Source organism: Dermacentor variabilis, chromosome 3 (genome assembly GCF_050947875.1).
Source record: "Dermacentor variabilis isolate Ectoservices chromosome 3, ASM5094787v1, whole genome shotgun sequence".
Lineage (NCBI taxonomy): Eukaryota > Metazoa > Arthropoda > Arachnida > Ixodida > Ixodidae > Dermacentor > Dermacentor variabilis.
In genome coordinates this window covers 39,620,913-39,639,438 of record NC_134570.1, presented here as the reverse complement: position 1 = coordinate 39,639,438, position 18,526 = coordinate 39,620,913, and the positions used below count along the sequence as shown (strand labels likewise).

At 48.2% G+C, this 18,526-nt stretch overlaps 1 protein-coding gene across 1 annotated transcript in view; it reads right to left on the bottom strand.

The window, feature by feature from the left end:
- Positions 1-2,075: 2,075 nt before the first annotated feature.
- Positions 2,076-18,526, bottom strand: part of LOC142575440 (potassium channel subfamily K member 18-like) — a 36,172-nt gene continuing 19,721 nt past the window's right edge. Inside the window, exons 2-5 of the mRNA XM_075684817.1 lie at positions 7,634-7,815; positions 6,734-6,857; positions 5,322-5,556; positions 2,076-4,278 (exon numbers count right to left, since the gene is read on the bottom strand). Of these exons, the coding sequence (XP_075540932.1) occupies positions 3,837-4,278; positions 5,322-5,556; positions 6,734-6,857; positions 7,634-7,815 (983 nt within the window). The 3' untranslated portion in view covers positions 2,076-3,836. The remainder of the gene's footprint in view (positions 4,279-5,321; positions 5,557-6,733; positions 6,858-7,633; positions 7,816-18,526) is intronic.

Below are 18,526 nucleotides of genomic sequence, written 5' to 3'. Positions count from 1 at the left end.
CATCAGTAGGGTAAAACTATCCTTTCTCGCGACGGTCTAATCCAACCTCACGTTCTCTATTAGTTTGTGAATAGTCCAACACTTGGCGAATTCTGCTTCACAATGATAGGAAGAGCCGACATTGAAGGATCAAAAAGCGACGTCGCTATGAACTCTTAAAACATTTAAATCCAAAAGGGTCGACGGGCCCCGCTTTCGCGGTCCCGAATCGTACTGGATTTCGAAATCAAGCAAGCATTTGCCCTTTTGCTCTACGCAATGTTTCTGTCCTCGCTGAGCTCACCTTAGGACACCTGCGTTACCTTTTGACAGATGTAGGTGGGTTGACCCTGCAAAACATGCCGTAAGATTCCTGCTGAACCTCCCGTATGAGACAGGTTTAGACTCTCGTTTCGAGAACATGCGCGGTGGGAAGGCTATACGGAATGCTTTCTTTTTTTTTTTTTCGTTGAACAGCCTGGCTGACTTTAGCCGGGACACATGGTAGACTGAGATATTGCCCAGTTCTATGCGACAAGCGCTACGCCTAGCACAAACAAAGTGTCATGAAGGAGGAACTGACGCAACAAATGAAAACGTGAAAACTCCATGAGAGCGAAGTGAGTGAAGTACATCTTTTGGGGGAAAACTGCCCTAGAGCGTGTAAGTTTTTGTGTACTCAGCAGGACAGTGAAATATTGGATGCTTTCCTTGTTTACGCAGTATTTTGAGAGCTGGCAGCAGCTCCGGCCGTGCGACGAGCATGCAATGTTCACGACGCGGCCATTTTAGAGGCAGCAAATTCCATTCCGCTGTAGACGCCGAATGACCCATTGTGAGCGAGATGGCAGAGAGCATCTTCAACGGAACGTCAATGCATTTTTTAGCAGTTTCACGATGATGCTATCGTGTTCAATGTTTACTACCACTCGTATGATTAAAGTGGTGGTAATGAACGAGAAGAAAGTGGGTTAACCGAGGGGCCCGATATTTAATAATCATATCATAAGAAGCCAACAAACAAACACACCAAGGGCAACACAGGGGAAATAACTTGTACTTACTAATTGAAATAAAGAAATTATAAATTATAGGAATTGAAAGTGGATGAAAAAACAACTTTCCGCAGGTGGGGAACGATCTCGCGTCTTCGCATTGCGCATGCGATGCTCTGCCAATTGAGCTACCGTGGCGATTTTATCCACTTTCAGTTCCATTAATTTATAATTTCTTTATGTCAGTCAGTAAGTACAAGTAATTTCCCCTGTGTTGTCCTTGGTGTGTTTGTATGTTGGCTTCTTATGATATAAAGTGGTGGTAAATACGAAATTATTTCAAGAGTTTAGGTGGAGGTGAGCCGACGTTTCGATAGGTGAAACTGCCTTTTGCAAGGAGGCTTCGTGGTAATTTCGTGTTTATTACGGCATGTTCGGCTGGTCGTTTCCGAGCAACCCACACACAGCACAAAGAAGATGCCATCAAAATCCATGACGTCACAGCGACCAGGTGCGGAAACTTCAGGGAGGCTTCGCCACCCGTCTTTCGTTCTTGCGCTTTTTCTGGCTTACCAAGCGTCTTATGACAGTAAGAGTGGTATTTTTACTATCCTAGAGAGGTAATTTACTGATGCAGAAGAAATCATTTTTCTCTTCAGTGTCCCTCTAAGAGCGAATTCTGCGTTCGCTCGCCTATAGTTCACCTCGTGGTTATATGCTTGAAGCGACCCGCGGCGGTGGCCCTGTGGCTATGGCAATTAGCTGCTAAGCTCAAAGTCGAGGGTTCGTTTGTGCCTTCGGCGGCTGTATTTCAACCGGAAAGAAATGCAAAGACGCCCCTGTACTTACGTTTAAGCGCACGTTGACAAAACCCAGGTGGTTCAATTTAATCCGGAGTCTCCCACAATTCTGTGCTTTATGATAAGATCGTGGTTTTGGCACGTAAGACCTCGGAATTTTTCTTTTTTAATCCCAGAAGTGGTCAGTTGGGTCCACGCAGCCAGTAACATGACGCTTGTATGCGTGTATTAATAGTGTTTGGAAGAAAGAAAAAAAAAGGGAGAGGATGGCAGAGAGATTAAGCCCAAACAACACAACATCTCTTTGGGGGCAAACGTTTGGTCACGTGAGCTGAATGTTGTCTTCTTTATTCGGAATATGCACACAGCTCTCCGGCTCCTGTAAAAATAGTTGTGTGTTGTCGTCTTCCACCGCAGACGGTTTTGCAGCACGCTGTGAGCCTACGATTGTCACAAGGAAAAGCAAAACGCGAAATAAGGCACAATAGAACAAAGAAGAACAAAAGAAGAAATTGCGGTCTCTGCAAGTGTCTCTTGTCCCACGCACGGCAGCCGCGTATCGAGGTATATCAGGTATAGTCGTCCTTGTCACTGCACTTTCACCCTCCTACATTATATTATCTTCGTCACTTCGATCGTCTTTCACAACCACTTTCTAAAATAATAATAATAAAGAACAGTACCTACTCTCCTGTTGCTGTACATTGACTTCTCGACGTCTTTGTCGACTTGCTTGAAGGAGGCACCTTGTGGCGATGTCACAACGTCATTCCAACAGTCTTACTCGAAAATCGTTCGTCTCACCCAAGTACGCCTATTGTGCGAGGATAGTTAACGCTGACTCTACATAACGATTTGGTGAGCTTTGGCATCTTCCGCGATCTCTCTCAGATAGACGCGAGTGATGTTTTAGCAGGAAATCAGCGCCGTCCAATGACAAACGTTGTCTTTAGTTGGTCTGCATTTCTCAGCTTACTTCTCGACAAAGTTATCCCGTTGGAGAGAGGATGAAGAAAAGACGGCTCTGTAATCATCATGACACGTTGGTCGACCGCGTTGTGCATTACTTAATTAGGCATTGTTCGTCTCATCAAGCAAGGCACGCCTAAGAGTGAGCATGCTTACTTTTGTATGCTCATGAATAGCCGCTTATCTTCCCATCAAGTTTTGAGCACGCTCAGCACACCTCCCGGTGTTTAACTGGTCGATTTCACTTATTTATGCTCGCTGCGCCTTGTTTGTTCTTATTGAGTTGCACTCGAGACTTCGCATGAATTGCAGACAAAAGGCTTCATTATCGTTGCTATAATCTTTGCTGCAGCTTTTCTGTCGTCGTCCAAGTTTACATTGACGAATCCGCGAAAGCTGAATAGTGGTCACGAAGTCTAAAATGTCTGTGCTCCTCTGCTTTTGTGTTTCTCTCTCTCTCTCCATTGAAGCACAACTCCGTGAAACGGACACAATGCGTTTAAAGCTGCGACACTGCCTCTATGCGACGCATTAGAACATTATCACTTGTTCTTTATCGTCCGTTGCCTCGCTTGCCGTATACGTTTCGAATGACTGTAGACAAGCGGACAACTCTGTACCTTATTAAGTCAGACTGTGACTTTCTTTTTAAGGTACACGTAAAATTTCTCATCGCTCATTTGGCTTCATAAAAGCACTGGATCCGTTCTTTTCGTTATCGCGTCGTTCAGAATTGCTCGACGACGTTATATGAGAAGCTTTACCCATTTGAGCTCAGTTTGTTGCGAGATTACTCTTCCTTACTTGCCTGCGGTGGACTGTCCACTCTGAGTCATATATGATATAGTAGTAGTTGCAATAGTTTTTGTCCACATCGCAACCCCAGCGACGGCCCTCTCAGAGTAACGGAGACCAATTTGAAAGTCATGCATTGCCGTACTGCCGGCATCGGAAGCAACTGACGACGTGAAGCGACTGATGACACCGAGTCCTCCGTTTTGTAAACACTACCTATTCCCGTGTGCATCTGCTAGCGTCGCGAATGTATGGTTCGCGTCTTCTGCTGCTCTAGCGTGTTCCTCGCAGCCAAAAATCACCGGTCGTCATCCCTGTCCGAAATTATTCCCAGCCTACGGCCAACGCACTTGACGGAGCGTGTCACTTCTTCTTGCACCAGGTTGAACGACATGGCGAGCAGCGCCATGCCAAACAGCAGGTACACGGCGCACACCGCCAGCGTCACAGTCTGGTCGTCTGAGAGTGCCGTGCCCGGGACCAGGTCGCCGAAGCCGATGGTGGTCAGCGTGACGAAACAGAAGTAGGCGCTGTCCAGATAGCCCCAGCCTTCCCACGAGTAGAAGAGCCAAGCGCCGCCGCAGATGTAGCCGACGACTATGGCACAGCACAGCCAGATGGGCACCGAACCTACGACCTCGTCCTCTTCTTCGTCGCCCACGTCGTCGTCGTCGTCCTCGAGCGCGTTCACCGACTCGTCGTCTGCCAGCTCGCCACCGTCGTCGCGCCAGGCACGCCGTCTGTAGTCGACCGTGAACGGAAGAACGAGAACACGTCATCAAAAGGATAAGGAAAAATATTCGGCTATACAATGCGAATTGTGGCTAGCACATAGATCTTTTCTAATCCTCCCGCTTGTGGCTTCATGTGTTCTTGTAGTTTCATTTATTGCGCTTTATCTGGCCCTCATTTGCCTAAATTTTCATGCAATCATAATTTTTTGCCAAAAGCACGGAAGCAGTAAGAGTCGCCGCACATGCGTAATCAGTGAGATTCGTTGCGTTTATAAGGCCGAAGTACGCGCTAAGCGCGTCCTGCAGGACCGCAATAAAGTTTTCCGGTCCAGTCCAGTCCAGTATAACGCCGTTCTTTGAAAAAGCCACAAAGCCGTTCGAAGCCAGGAGGACGAAGTTTAGGCAAGTCCATGCACTTCCCATCATTTTCACGCTGACTGAACCGGCATGCTTGCAGCTGCCGTAAACGCTGTATTCTCTTGAGACCCGAGCAAAGCTATGGGACATAATCGCTTGTTAAGCTGGTTTCATTGCCTATTTGTTATGTTACGAACATGAAAGGCATTTTCTTTATTTTTAAATTGTGAATACCACGGATAGATGCCAAAAGTCACATCTCCACGTACGTGGAAGAACTATTTCCTCATGTTTGCTATGGTAAAAACTGTAATTCATTGCCTAAACGCTGAGATGAAATTGCAACTACGTGTAGTACATTGTCATGTTGCTGCTGCATCCCGTGTTTTCCCACAATCCAGAGGAAATCGAAGAACACTTCGAGGTTTCTTTCCGACATCTGTGGCAAAACAGAGCTCAGGTGACAAATTTCTATAAAGCGTATGACACGAACCTGATTTAACCACTTTCGTACAGTTCCGCGTGCACCGGACTTTATGTCCAGGATGGGTATCTTCAGTAATCGCTTCAGAATTAATTTTGCAAAAGACAATGAAGGCAATGTGCAATATAATGCATAAAGTGTCATAGCAGGATACAGCGCCAGATGTCACCCTAGTCGTTTTCGTAGAGAACCGTACGGAACGACGTACCCTGTCCTGGCGGGCGGTGTCCTGTAGTCGTGGGCTGGGGCAGGGCCACCGGCGTCCTCTGTGAGCGCGTACTTGTTGCTGATGACGGGAACTCGAGCGGCTTCGATGTCGGCCTGCCTCCTTCCCGCCGCCGATCCCGGAGGCAAGCGCGACGACGGAGGGTATCCGCCGCCACCTCGCGCCGGACGGCACGCAGACAGCTCTTTGTAGCTGGGAGGCGCCGCCAGTGACGAGCCTGCATTGAAATGAAAGGAAAAGTCGATTTCATCTGACGCATGTGTATCCACAACCACTGGTTAGTTGCGGATCCTTAGACTGGTTGCGTTACGCAGTAGGATTCACTAAAAAAGTAAGCCAAAAGTGTTTGCACACATATACGAACTGTAAGGTGTACACGCGTTTTCCATCGAGCGTTGCGGGTGTAATTGTGTTCATATAAAAGAAATACTTTTTCGTGTGAGGTACAACCTTCGCGAGGATTTTCTGTTCACAGCCGAGATGTTTGTTTTACCGGGAGCGTTCTTTTAACCGTCGATGCCTGACACCGTTAACCACTCCTTTGCAAAACAGCTAAGAAGCAAAGATAAGAAGCGTCTTGCCTCTGTCTCTCGTCCCTTTTCGTGCGCTAAAAACCTTAGTTATGGAATACCAACACGCCCTAACTTACGCTCTTTCAAGAAAGAGAAATAATAGCAAGGCTACAAGAAGCCGCGGAAAGCCTTTCACAGCACAAATGAACTCAAGCTCGTCGTATGTGTCTTCACCCTCCGGCATACGTAACGCGCTTCAGAAGCGACGGTGCTCTTTCGACGTATGTTGTGCAGATGGGGTCCTGGCATGGCCTATAGACGACGTGTGTCAAAACTAAGAGGTACACCGTTTTGTTCCTTGGTGAGTGAGGAGTCTTCTCTTCCTTGCGTTTCCCTATACCTAACCGTTGGGTGCTCGCGGAGTTCGGCGAGGCCGTGTGAGGGCTCGGTTAATGCATGCTCTAAAAAAAACGTAACACACACACACACACACACACACACACAAACACACACACACACACACACACACACACACACACACACACACACACACACACACACACACACACATATATATATATATATATATATATATATATATATATATATATATATATATATATATATATATATATATATATATATATATATATATATATATATATATATATATATAACACTCTGGTAACAAAATCTGAGTGACCTGTACGTGCCTGCCCTTTAGTGTGTCCTTACCCTGTGTCCTGCCCTTTACTGCGCGCTTTCACATTTACACCGTAATTGAAATTTTGTCATTAGCAATCGGAGAAAAGGAATCGATGGAGGGGCGATCGCTCAACGCGCGCTGGGAAACCTCCCTGCTGATGACGAGAGTCTTCTCACCGTGGCCTGCACCGGCGCCCTGACCCATGTTGCGGCCCACGGACCGGGGCTGCATTTGGAATTGCTGCTGGTAGCGTTGCTGCTGTTCCTGGTGGAAATGTTTGCGGGCGTAACGCCCTTTAGCCTGCGTAGAGTTCGGGAGGGAAGGAAATGGCAAATCAGGGCACACGCAAACGCTTCCGCAACGTGAGAAAGAATGAATCAGATAAACAACAGATCAGTCAGAAACTCTGTGGATCGCGCAACAATATCGATGTGAATATTACTAAGTAATCAATAGCTGGCATAGCCAGTTGTTTATGTTATTAACAAGACTGTTCTAAATGATGACAGGTTATTGCATGACATTACATGACATGACGTTATTACATAGACAACTATTTGTTAGAGTGTTCTGAATTTGACGCAGAATGTAAAGTGTTATTATAAATGGCTCGAAGTGCAAGATGGGCCCACACTCAAGCGTAAGTGGTATTTTGTGCCCGCGAGTACACTGTATATTTAGCAGAGGGATGCTTGAGCTCCTCCTAAAGTTCATCCGTGATACAGAGCTAGAGGGTGAATATCGAGCAGTGTGGGTTGGGGGGGAATGAATGGGGCGCATCCTGTTGCGCCCCGGCTCAAGTCCATCCTAGACATTAATATTCCTTTCGTTATCAGATGCCGTTGTACTATCAGTGTTAATCTCACGGGCTTCAAACCTTACTGCACTCGATAAGTACGCTCGTGTGGCGCAGCTCTACTTTTGCAATGCTCGGTCCATGTGCGGGAACTCCTCCTCGTCCTGCTTCTGATGATGATGATGATGATGATGATGATGATGATGATGATGATCATCATCATCATCTCATTTTTCTTAAAGCAGGAAAGGAAGGGGGAGCGCAGTCGTAACAAACTCACCCTTTGCACGGCCTTGCGGTGACAAATGGAGCAGCATATGTAGCGGTAGGAGAACTTGAAGCTCTGGGCCATGGCGTCGCCTATGTTCGACAGGCACAGTAGCATCAGGGGAATGCCCACGATGGCGTACAAGATGGTCACCACCTTGCCCTGGGGCGTCTTGGGCGCGATGTTGCCGTACCCTGGAACGTGAAAGCATACGAAAAGTAACATTACAATGCGGAAAAGCTGCGTTATTGCCTTCCTCATCGGCAGGTGAACAAGACATGTGCAATACTAAAGACGCTCCGAATAGGAATGCAATGCAATGAATTGACTTTATTTTTGTTTTTTATTTGGGGAGGGCCGAAAAAAACTGCTTGGATAGTTTGATGCGCCCGTCAACATCTACAGTGGGAGGCAGCAGATGTCAATATTATGTGATGAACAAAAAATTTTAAGTGGATGTTTGCCAGAATGAAACAAATCTGAACGTGAATACTAGCACTAAATATATTTAAAATTAATATAATGAAGTATGTAGTCAAATAAAAGAAATGCACAGTGCTATTGTTATTGAGGATCTGCAGCACAAGAGGCGACGCGGGGACGAAACTGAAACGGGACAAGTGCTGTGCCGAGATGGAGGGTGGGGGGGGAGGAGGAGGAGACAGCGCTTGTCCCGTCTCATTCTTGTCCCCGTGTTGTATTTTGCGCTGCACTTGCTGATTATGAATTACCAGCAAGCCCAGGCAACCACCGTAGTATAATTTCGGTAATGGGTGAAAGATTTATCACATAGAAAGATGGTAACACAACAGACGTAATGGTTATGTGTGACAGAGAAAGTTTAACGAAAGCTGAAGACGTCAGCCCTGCTATGTTCAGGGCTTGCTACTTCAGATGAGGTGCCTGAAATAACATGAAAAGGAGAAAATTGAGAACGAAAAGAAAAAGAAGTGAACTACCAATAAGTAAACAAGTTGAACCAATGACCAAGCAGTAAACGTAAAACGAGAATTTTCAACAACCAACTGATTTCAGCATAACAGCCGCCAGGCCTTCGTTTGCTTGGAATGCGTCGCCACTTCTATTCCAAGCCAATAAGAAATCACTAGTGAAGATTGCAGTGCATAATGTTGGTAGATACAAACAAACATCGTTCAACATAACACGCAAACTCAGTTGAATTCACGTGAGCAGTATACCGTTCGCTGCGCCATTCATCGTGCGATGACCAAATTGATCACGCGGCAAATTCTGCGGAAGGTCCAAGCGGAAGTCAAGTATAGTACAAGAGCCTAATCTCATCGCTGATTCGCAATATGGGACGGGCGTGAATATGTGTTCTGCGACCAGATCACAAGTCAAATTTAAAACTGAGGAGCGCTGTGGCTTAGCTTCACAACATCCTATACTGCTGTTACGCTACATGCAGGAATACATCAGTGTCCGTTTGTAGAGTAGAAGTGTCAGTATGTAAAACAAGGGTTATAAATTGGAACAGTACGATCATCACGGTTTACATTTGAAAGCCCACTAATTATTTTCTGCAAACGTAATTTAAGTAAAAGATTAGGGCATTAAGAAATCTTACCTCGCACGCTTCTACAGCGAATAGTTCTTAGGTAAAGGGGGATGGTAGAGGGAGAGGGATGTTAGAAAAAGCCGCGAAAAAAAAAACTAATATGAGCCGTTGTTCAGATTGTCGTACAATGTAAGCTGCCTGTTTCACAATTTGCAGACTCCACGTGCAAAACATTGATTTACTGTAAAGTTAGCTTTACTTTGAGCTTTAATGTGTATGGCGTAGCCAGATTTACAGGCTATTAAACCGTTATTGTCCTGTCGTACAAATGTGCGTACGTGGGCGCGTGAGCATAAGTGTACAAAAGTTTGAAATTTCGATATCGTTATATCAGATCACAGATTTTCTGCAGGCGAATGGCAAAGAACGGGCTTTTCTCCATGAGCTCTCAATTTCGGCATGAAGTTTTCTTGCGTTTTTTTTTCTTCTTGCTATTGAAGCTTTGCACAGAGCTTCGTTAAATAGTAAATCAAGACTTCTGACGTCGACTGCAGCAGTAAGGCAGCAGGGCGAATAGGTCTGCTACAACCTGAAATGTGGGCTGCGGGGGATAAGAAAAGCTACCTTCTCCAAACGCAAACTCACTTTGCAAACAACTCGTCCTCGGGTCGTTACAATGGGCTTTCAAGAGCGCTAGAAAATGCAGCAGTTCGTTTTTATGGGGCCGCCTCTAAACAAGACCGCACCGCTCCCAGGCTGGCCCGTAGCAATAAAAAAAAAGGAGGTAGAGTCAGACAACGCATGCAGAACGGCCGGGTCACTCGGCGCGAAACAATGCCTCCGAGGCGAGAACGTAGACGAACCCGCGGCCTCTCGAGGCCGCCAGGCTCGGGGCGAATCTAGAGCGCGGCCCGTCCGTTCGCGTTCCGTCCTTGTTAGCGGTGACGTCACCGCTGACGTCGGCCGCGGAACGGAACGAAGAACAAGATGAAAGGCGGCAGCAGTTTTCGGGAAGGGCGGTCCTAAAATTAGAACCGAGTTCGGCAAGTGCCCGCCACTACCGCCGCTTTTTTTCTTTTTTGCCTGGTCCCTCTCATCCAACTGTCTTCTTTTCTTTTCCTCTCTCTCTCTCTCTCTCTCTGCTCTGCTCTGTTCTCTTTTATGCTTTGTGTTCTGGGCGCTCCAACCCTCCTCTAGGATCTGTCTTTCCACGCACTCTTTGTGTCTTGCACCGCGCGACCGTCTCGCCTGCACCTCTCGTGGTTTTCTCTCTAACCGCGCCCTCCTCCTTCTCCTCCTCCTCCTCGTTTTCCTGCCCGTCTCGAAGTGCGTCGTCTCTCCTCCTCCGCCACTGCGGCGCCGGTGTGGCCCGACCTTTTGTCGGCGTCTGGCAGGGCCACGATCACGGGCGCTCATCGCCGGCCCTGGCGTATGGAAGGACGCGCGAAGGCGAAGCGCAGCTTAGCGCGCCCCCCTCCCTAGACGCCGTTCAGTCGCCTCGCGAACCTGCGCGTCAGGCACCGCAAGTACAGTGTCGCGCGCACTCCCTGCCTCGCCTTTCCTGACGCCGGAGAGAGCGAAAATACTCATTGTGACGGCAGCGGCCCGAAAGGAGACGGCGATATGCGCAGAAAAAAAAGAAACGCACGTATACCAAGACAATGTATGGACGACTGAAAGTTCAATGCATCTGCGCAAATACGTAAGCGAAGGTTCCGCTTCCACCGTTCGTTTACTGGGCAGGTGCATCAAACACTTATTTGCAATGAAGAAATACACTAAACATAACAGAGACATCTGCGTTTCCGTTGATGTACTTTTATTAGAGTTGCTTCAATGTTTTTTTTTTTCAATGAACAAATGCAATAAAGCCGAAGTTGCGTCCACCTTTGCATTGAACGAAGGCAGAGAGTGGCACCTACGCATCTGTGCTTGCACAGTGCGCCTAAAACTCAATTATTATTGTATTCGTGCAATAAAACTTCAGTTGATAGATTCATTAAACAGGTAGCTTAATGCATCAGCAGAAAAACGAAAGGTTAAAAAGAAAGTTTAATTATTCCATGGTTTTAATAAATACACATAGTGGCAACTACGCATCTGTGCTCATGCAACATTCATTCATCGGAGACATTAAAAATTCAATTGAGAGTTTAGCTATATATCCCGTGGTTTTCCGTTTCTGTGCTTTTCCAGTCGGGTACGCAAGTCTGTCGTTTTGCGGGTGCTGGCTGTTCTCATGCTGATTGCACAACTTGGGTGGCATGTGCCACTGAGTATGTGTGCCAATAAACAATTTGCAGGTGCAAGTTAGAATCAGCTAGCGCAAGACAGGGATCATTGGAGATCGCTAAGAGAGACTTTCGCCCTGCCAGTGGACACCAAAAAAAAAAAAATACAGAACAGGCTGATGATGATGGTGATGATGATGAAAGAACTTGGGCATCTACGTCGTGTAACTGTGCACGTATTACTGTGTATGAGGATATTCTAGGGCGAACGCACAATGAGGATGGGTGCCACTGCAGGTGGGTTTCCGAATAGACAAGTAGAACTAGAGATACCGGCTAGGGAAAATTGAACACGATCAACTACAAAAAAGTCGGCAACGGAAGCAGCCTAATGTGGAAGAAAAGTAGTCCATTGAGGATAATTGGACCCGAGCGTGCAATGAGACATGAGCGCTGAGTTACGTACAAAAATCACGATCTGATTACGCAGCGCGCCGTCGTGGTGGACTCCAGAATAATAGTAAACACTTGGGGGTCTTTAACGTGCACCCAATGTACAGAACACAAGCGTTTTTACATTCCGCCCCCATCGAAATGCGGCCGCCGCGGCCGGTATTGAACCTGCGACTTCGAGTTTAGCAACGAAACGCCATAGCCGTCGAGCTACCGCAGCGCATAGAAGTGAAGTGAAGACATTTCAGTAAACATCAAAGAAAGCTCCGCTTGTCACCGTATCACACATATGCGAGGGATTAGCCGATTTTTTGTCACCCTCCCTTTCCTCTCGTGTAAGGAAATCCAAGATTGAGATGGGGGGCCGACAGATGGAGTAGCGAACTGGGGGTGTAGAAGTCACGTAAACAGGGATAAAGTACCTTAAAAAGGTCAGCCAGCTTTTTCTCGAGGCACTTTATCCCTGTTTACGTAACTTCAATACCTCTCGCGTGAGGTAGCAATTTGGGTAAAGTCTAGTTTAACCTCCTTCAATTTCCGACTTCTTTCCCTCTCTCTTCTCGGTGTGTTACCGTCTCATTTGCAGTGTCGCCATGATGGTCGCCAACTGAGTTCGCTCGAGTTCCCACCTTATTGCGAAAAGCGCTCGCGTTACGAGGTAAACGCGACGACAGGAACCCCGGGGGCAATGCCGGGATAACGGCCAGTGCGCGATGAGTCTCGACGTCGGCGCGGCGGGCGAAACGGCCCAGTGATTGAGCGCCCTTGCGAGGGAGCCGGCAGAGCATATATACACTCTATGTGCGCTGCTGCGCCCCGATGGGCAGCCCGGTTGCAAAGAATAATATTTATCGCGCGTCGCTCGTTGATTATCTGCTCGCTTCCGGGCTGAGATGAGATTTAGAGGTCAGCTCGCTGGCTATACGCGACTGCCCTCCGCAGCAGGGCGATGATGTTTTCCCTGTTGTTTGCGAATGGGAGGAGTGTTCGCAAATTGAGTGCAGGTCGGCTATCAAGGGGAAGCTTATTTTCAAAGCCCCGTGTTTTGCTTTGTTATTTCCGCACTGTGGAATAACTCTTTTTTTAACGCGCTTGTGACCGCAAGGAGTAATTCGCTGCTTCATTGACGCGGCACGACGACACATTCCACGTTTAGTGGTCCCATATAGAGAACCTCGCGAATCCCAACGACTTTTTTCTTTGAACGCAAACAAACCGCAATGTTCAAGCTCATGTTTCGAGACGCTATTAGGGCATCCGGCACCGCCAGCCTCGAACTGTCTAGAAAAAACGAAAAAGAAAATACGGAGTGAGAACGTTCAATACTTAATGCGCAGCATCGCTGGTGGGAGAAATAACGACGCCGAACTTATTTCTAAATCAGTGAAACGACACTCCACAAGGGGTATAGAACTCAAAGAGTACATGGACGACAACGAGAGCACACGAAAACGCCGCAACAAGCGACAGAGAAATAATTCGCATTGCTTCAAAGTTATTACATCGAAAAATATGTGCTTGAGGTTAGACGCGAGTTGTCGTGTAACCAGATGACACCAGAGATCTTCGCCGGGATGTTTAATGATTAACGCAGACAACAGGAGGTCAACTAAACTAGCATTACATCTACAATAATATTCCTGACCAGGCTGTGTAGGATAGGGGCAATCGGAGGTATCCGGAAGAGGTCATCGCCCTGCAAGGTACGTAGAAATACAATGACGATGTGGCGACGACGTCGATGATAATAATGATGATTGCGGTTGCGGGTACAGAGGGTAAAAAATACCGAGGAGGAGGGCAGATACATAGTGATGATATTATGAAGTTTTGAGGTGCACGCTAAGCACGATTGTAGCATGGCTGGGTCAGATAAAAGAACGTTCGGTGATATTTTTGTCGTGGCGGTATAGATTTAATTACTCTGTGCCGTTATATGCTGTGGAAGCGGAGTAAATAAACTTTTTATTAGTCGCCACCTGTTACCATTCACAAATTCATCCTGCGACTCAGGGTCTGTGCGCGTTCGCAAGAGACGCAGCTTCCCTTTTCCGAGTTAACAGGAGAGATATTACTGAACCATCGTACAACACCTGTGATCCGCTTTATCTGTGCTTAGCGCCGAGCTATAGTAATGACGTATAAACATGGAGCGCGCAAGTAACACGTTAAAAGGTTCCGTCTTCGCCCACAGTTTAGCCATTTGGGTCACATACAGTGACCGGTAACAATTGCTCCCGTTTCTAGCCTTACTTGTTCGCAATTCAATCTCACGAATGGTGTTTTGTTTAGAATCCCTCCTAAATGAAAGCTGTCTGAGCACCGCTTCGTTTCTTTTTTCGTTCGTTTTGCTTGTCACGATATTTAAAACCCATATCACCAAGCTGATTTACTGCAACATGCAACTCTAACTAATCTGAGTAGGATTCTTACGATAAATATAATTCACGTAGAGGGAGCGAAGAGAGTGTTTGCGTTCCGCAAGAAAAAGGTAAAAAAGGTTAACCAGGCTGAGTTAGGCTGGCTGTGTGTCGGCGAGGAAAGACCGATAGAAGGGCGAGTAGACAGACTCGCGAGTTCATCATCCAGTCGCAAGCGATCACATATTCCAGTGCTCTTCGAAAAGCACAGCAGCACCTTTTCTTTTGGGGTGGGGGTGGGGGAGGGGGGCGCTTAATTCTTGCAGCGCTAAAGGGCGTGGCGACGGTTCCAAGACCTCTTTCTCTGTCATCTGACCATCTCAGAGCAGTGCGACTGGCAAGCTCTTGATCATGGAAAGAAGGGAAGTCATATGACAAGCACTTCACGGTTGCTTCAAAACTGCAGTCAACGATGCGCATCATTCTAATTACGAGGAAATACGCGTAAGCGAAAATTAAAAATAAAACGCGCAGGAAACACAGTAATGAGTCTGCGCTGGTTAAGGCCGAGCAAAGTCACGGATAGAGTCCGGCGTTTCCAGCACGCCGGTCAGCCGCCGGCAGAGTCGGATACGCCATGCCGGTGACTCCAGGATCGCGCAGCAGCGCGGCGTTGAGTTGTTGCAGCAAGCACATGCGCGCAAATGTGCGGCGGGCGAGGGATCGAGCGTTTTTGTTTGTTTGTTTGTTTGTTTGGCGAAAGGGCAAACTCGGTGCACTCTTTTCAGTGCACCTGAACTGTATGCCAGCATGCCGTCGGCCAACGAAGCTGGCGCGCGATGCATTCTGGTCTAGCGCCGTAAGATAAAGCACGTTCCATTCGCGTGCCGGCCGCGTCAAAGCGCGCTGAGCGCTCGCCAACCACGCAGAGTGCGCCGGACGCTAGGCTGTAAGGCGTCCACTTGTCGCAGCGCGTAGCGTAACTGCGCCGCGCGTGGCGCGCGCCCACGTTACGCCGGACTGTATCAACGCCTTAACAGCAGCATTACTTACGCATTCATAGCGGGAGAGCGCGCCGGTTGGTGAAATCGCTCGATAGCCACAGCCATAGGCATAGAGCGTAGATGAGCATAGAGGTTTCAGGCATAGAGCGTAGATTCATTCAGTCTATTGTTGACGTCACTGATCGGCTCCATTACGTCATATGCAGGAGACCATTACCACATACTCACGTAGAACAGACCTGACGACGAACGAACGAACCGTCGTGAATGACACGCTCCTCCGCAACTGCGATAATGCTAAGCTATACCGTCTCGTGACTGGGGCGATTCGCTGCGCCGGTATTTTGTAGCGATGCCTTTTCCGATTCTATGCTTTTTCAGGCTTTTCGCGCTTGGCCAGTGGTCAGAGCGACGGTCTGCCCACATCATCAACGGGATCAGGCGGCCGTGTGTGGTGGATGATAAGAATAGCATACAATAAGGCATCGCTACAAAATAGCGGCCCTGCTCTGCAGCGCGCAGAGACGCCGTTTCACGCGTTCAGCATATTTCTGACGTCAGCGATGAATGGTGTTACGTCAAATATACGGAGGCACTAGCGCCAACCTACACCAGACCTGACGACGAACGAACGAGGCGGCGGGAGCGCTCCGCTTCCGCGGCCGCGCATTCTCGCGTCGGTTGACGCCGTGAAGGAGAGGGCCTCCCCTGCGACGAGACAGCAGGCAGGTCGCTCGCACACACATGGGAGCTCTTCTTTCCTCGTCGAAGGGTGTGTGTTTGTGCGCGCGCTGAGTGTGCGTATGTGTTCGTCGTCACGCAGCAGGGACGACCCAAGCACCGTCGTGTTTCGGCGGTGGGTTTTAATTTGCCTCGGTTCACGCGCGCCTCGCGGGCAGCCCGCCAAGATATGCGACGCGGAGACACAACGCGCACTCGCCTCGACGGCGAGGGCGGTTTCTCTCGCTCAATGGAAGGGAAAAGCCCGCCTGTGAGGAGGCGAGGAGGAGGATAATTGCGGGAAATGGTGTTTGTAGTTCTTTCTCGTTTCTCGTAAGTCGCAAAAGACCACGGTCGTGACTGCAGACAGAGCGGGGAGAAGACGAAGAAGAGGAAGAAGAAAAACGGAGAGAAAGGACGGCTTGGAGGAAGGGGAGGGGAGAAAACACTTTCAGGATGGCAGCACGAACACAACGACCACTGATACACTGATCTATTCTGGAACACAGAGGACAAAACCTCGACGATCAAAGCACGCATGCACGCGCGCATTCACTCACTCTCCTCACACACGCTTTCACTCTTGCGCAAATACGCGCATACGCACACTTTTTTATTTCGCTTTCGCACTTTCATACACTCATTCTTGCCCGTACGCATACTCGCCCTTTCTTTCACTGTTCTCGCGCACACCTTCACTCCTGCACATGTACTCACCCATACACACACACGCTACACATATACACTCCAATACATGCGTACACACATACGCAACCTGCACCTACAGGCGTCCGCGCAGCCCGGCCAGAGACTCCCGAGAATGTCAACACAGACGCCCACGAGGGACTCCAGCCAGCACGACTCGCCGAGGGGGGCTTCGCCGAAGAAAGCGTCCCCGTTGTGACTGGGTGCGCCTGATCCTTGATAGTGCGACGCGAAAAAAAAATGAGTCACTGCAAGCAGCGCTAGCCGTGCGAGCGGTATAAATGAACCCGGGTGCGGAATGGGCGCTTCCTGCTTCCACTGAAGCCACGCTTCCCGGTAATGCGCGCACTTCGCCGCCACGTATGTGGAGCGATTCATGTCTCTAGGTGGTGAGGCAGAAACAATTTTCTCTTTATTTCTTTGGGGCTCAGCCTGGTGTCTGTATGTGGCTTTTTGGTCATTGACAACGCTATCTTTATTATTTGTTTCAGTCGCATTGCTGCGCACGAATGAAGTTTACCGTAATGTACGAGATGGTGGGTTAGCTTGTTGAGCGTTCTCTGGGCTGCTGCGCAGGACAGAACTCAAGAAATACAAGAACGTAAGAAAGCGCCGAAGGCCTTTCATCTATCCTTGTCTGACATATACACCGCAGCCGAAAACTGTGTGCACCATGCGTTTCTTCTCGCGTTTAGCCTTACCTGCATGCTTGCGTTTACAATTTGACACGAACAGCTTTGCAGTCGGCTGGCAGGTTCAACGTCGTGCAAGTTTTCGTTAAATAAAAGGACATAACAGATGCTTACTCAAAGCGTGGTATCGCGGATTACCATGTAATCCAGGTATGCGTATATCTTGGCGCACGCACCTGAAGAATAGAGAAATTCGAAACTCAAGGAATTTCGCTACACTGTCTCCAAAAGGGACGCCTCCACATATTCATAACAGAAGGCAAAATGGTACGCGAACGCTACTTCCGCTTTTGTCTGTGTCGTCCATCAAACGGCGCATCAGAATTACGTGTTACAAGGCATCCGCATAGAAGTGAAGCGCCTGTTGCATGCATAGAACTGGGGATAAGGAAGGTTAAACGTTCTGAGGCCGTGGTCTCAGTTAATGTGCGCGTTAGCTGTGTTACTTTAGTGCCAGACAATGTTAATTTATCGCTTAAGTGCTTAACTCAATCGTCGCGACTATGCGGTGTCAGAACCTCTGTATAGCTTTCCCGCGAGTTTGATAAGCACGAAATAAAGCGCCGTGTTTCAGGGTGAAACAGTTGCGAAGAAGTTCACGGGCGGTTCTCTTGCACCAAAAAATGCCGAAGGCACCACGTCGCGCATAAGATATGCTCGTTTAACCAATTTGCAATCCTGGATAGAGAGTGTTGAAAAGGTGTTTCATGTTGGGGGTGTTTTTTGGCTTGCCTTTACATATCGTCGAGAGAGGGAAAAATCCACAGAAAAGCCGGCGGTGCCCAACATATTAGGGGAAAGAGTGCGTACATTAATTCAGGAAGAAGCAATTAAAAAGGAACATAGGTGCACATCTGTGCACGAGCACGAGCAAGGGAAATAGTGCTTTCCCGTGCCATGTTTTACGTCCCCCGACCCTTATTCAACAAAGTACTGGTGGAAAAACTCTGCCAGTTGCATTCGCTAACAACAGCGCTGCGTGAAAAATGCACCTCCGTTTCGTATTCGATGCACCCAGCAAAAACCGTAAAGTCGTCATCGATTGCGGCAGATGGACGGCTAAAACTGCTGGAGCAGCCGTGCGACGATAAGCACACCGCCGCTTCAAGCGCGAAAGACGTGTGTGGTGTCTAAGACCACCGCTTCAATTCTCGCATCAGCTGTCACAACTCAGCATGTTGGTCAAATAATATAGCATGCACCTATTGCAATAAGGCTTCT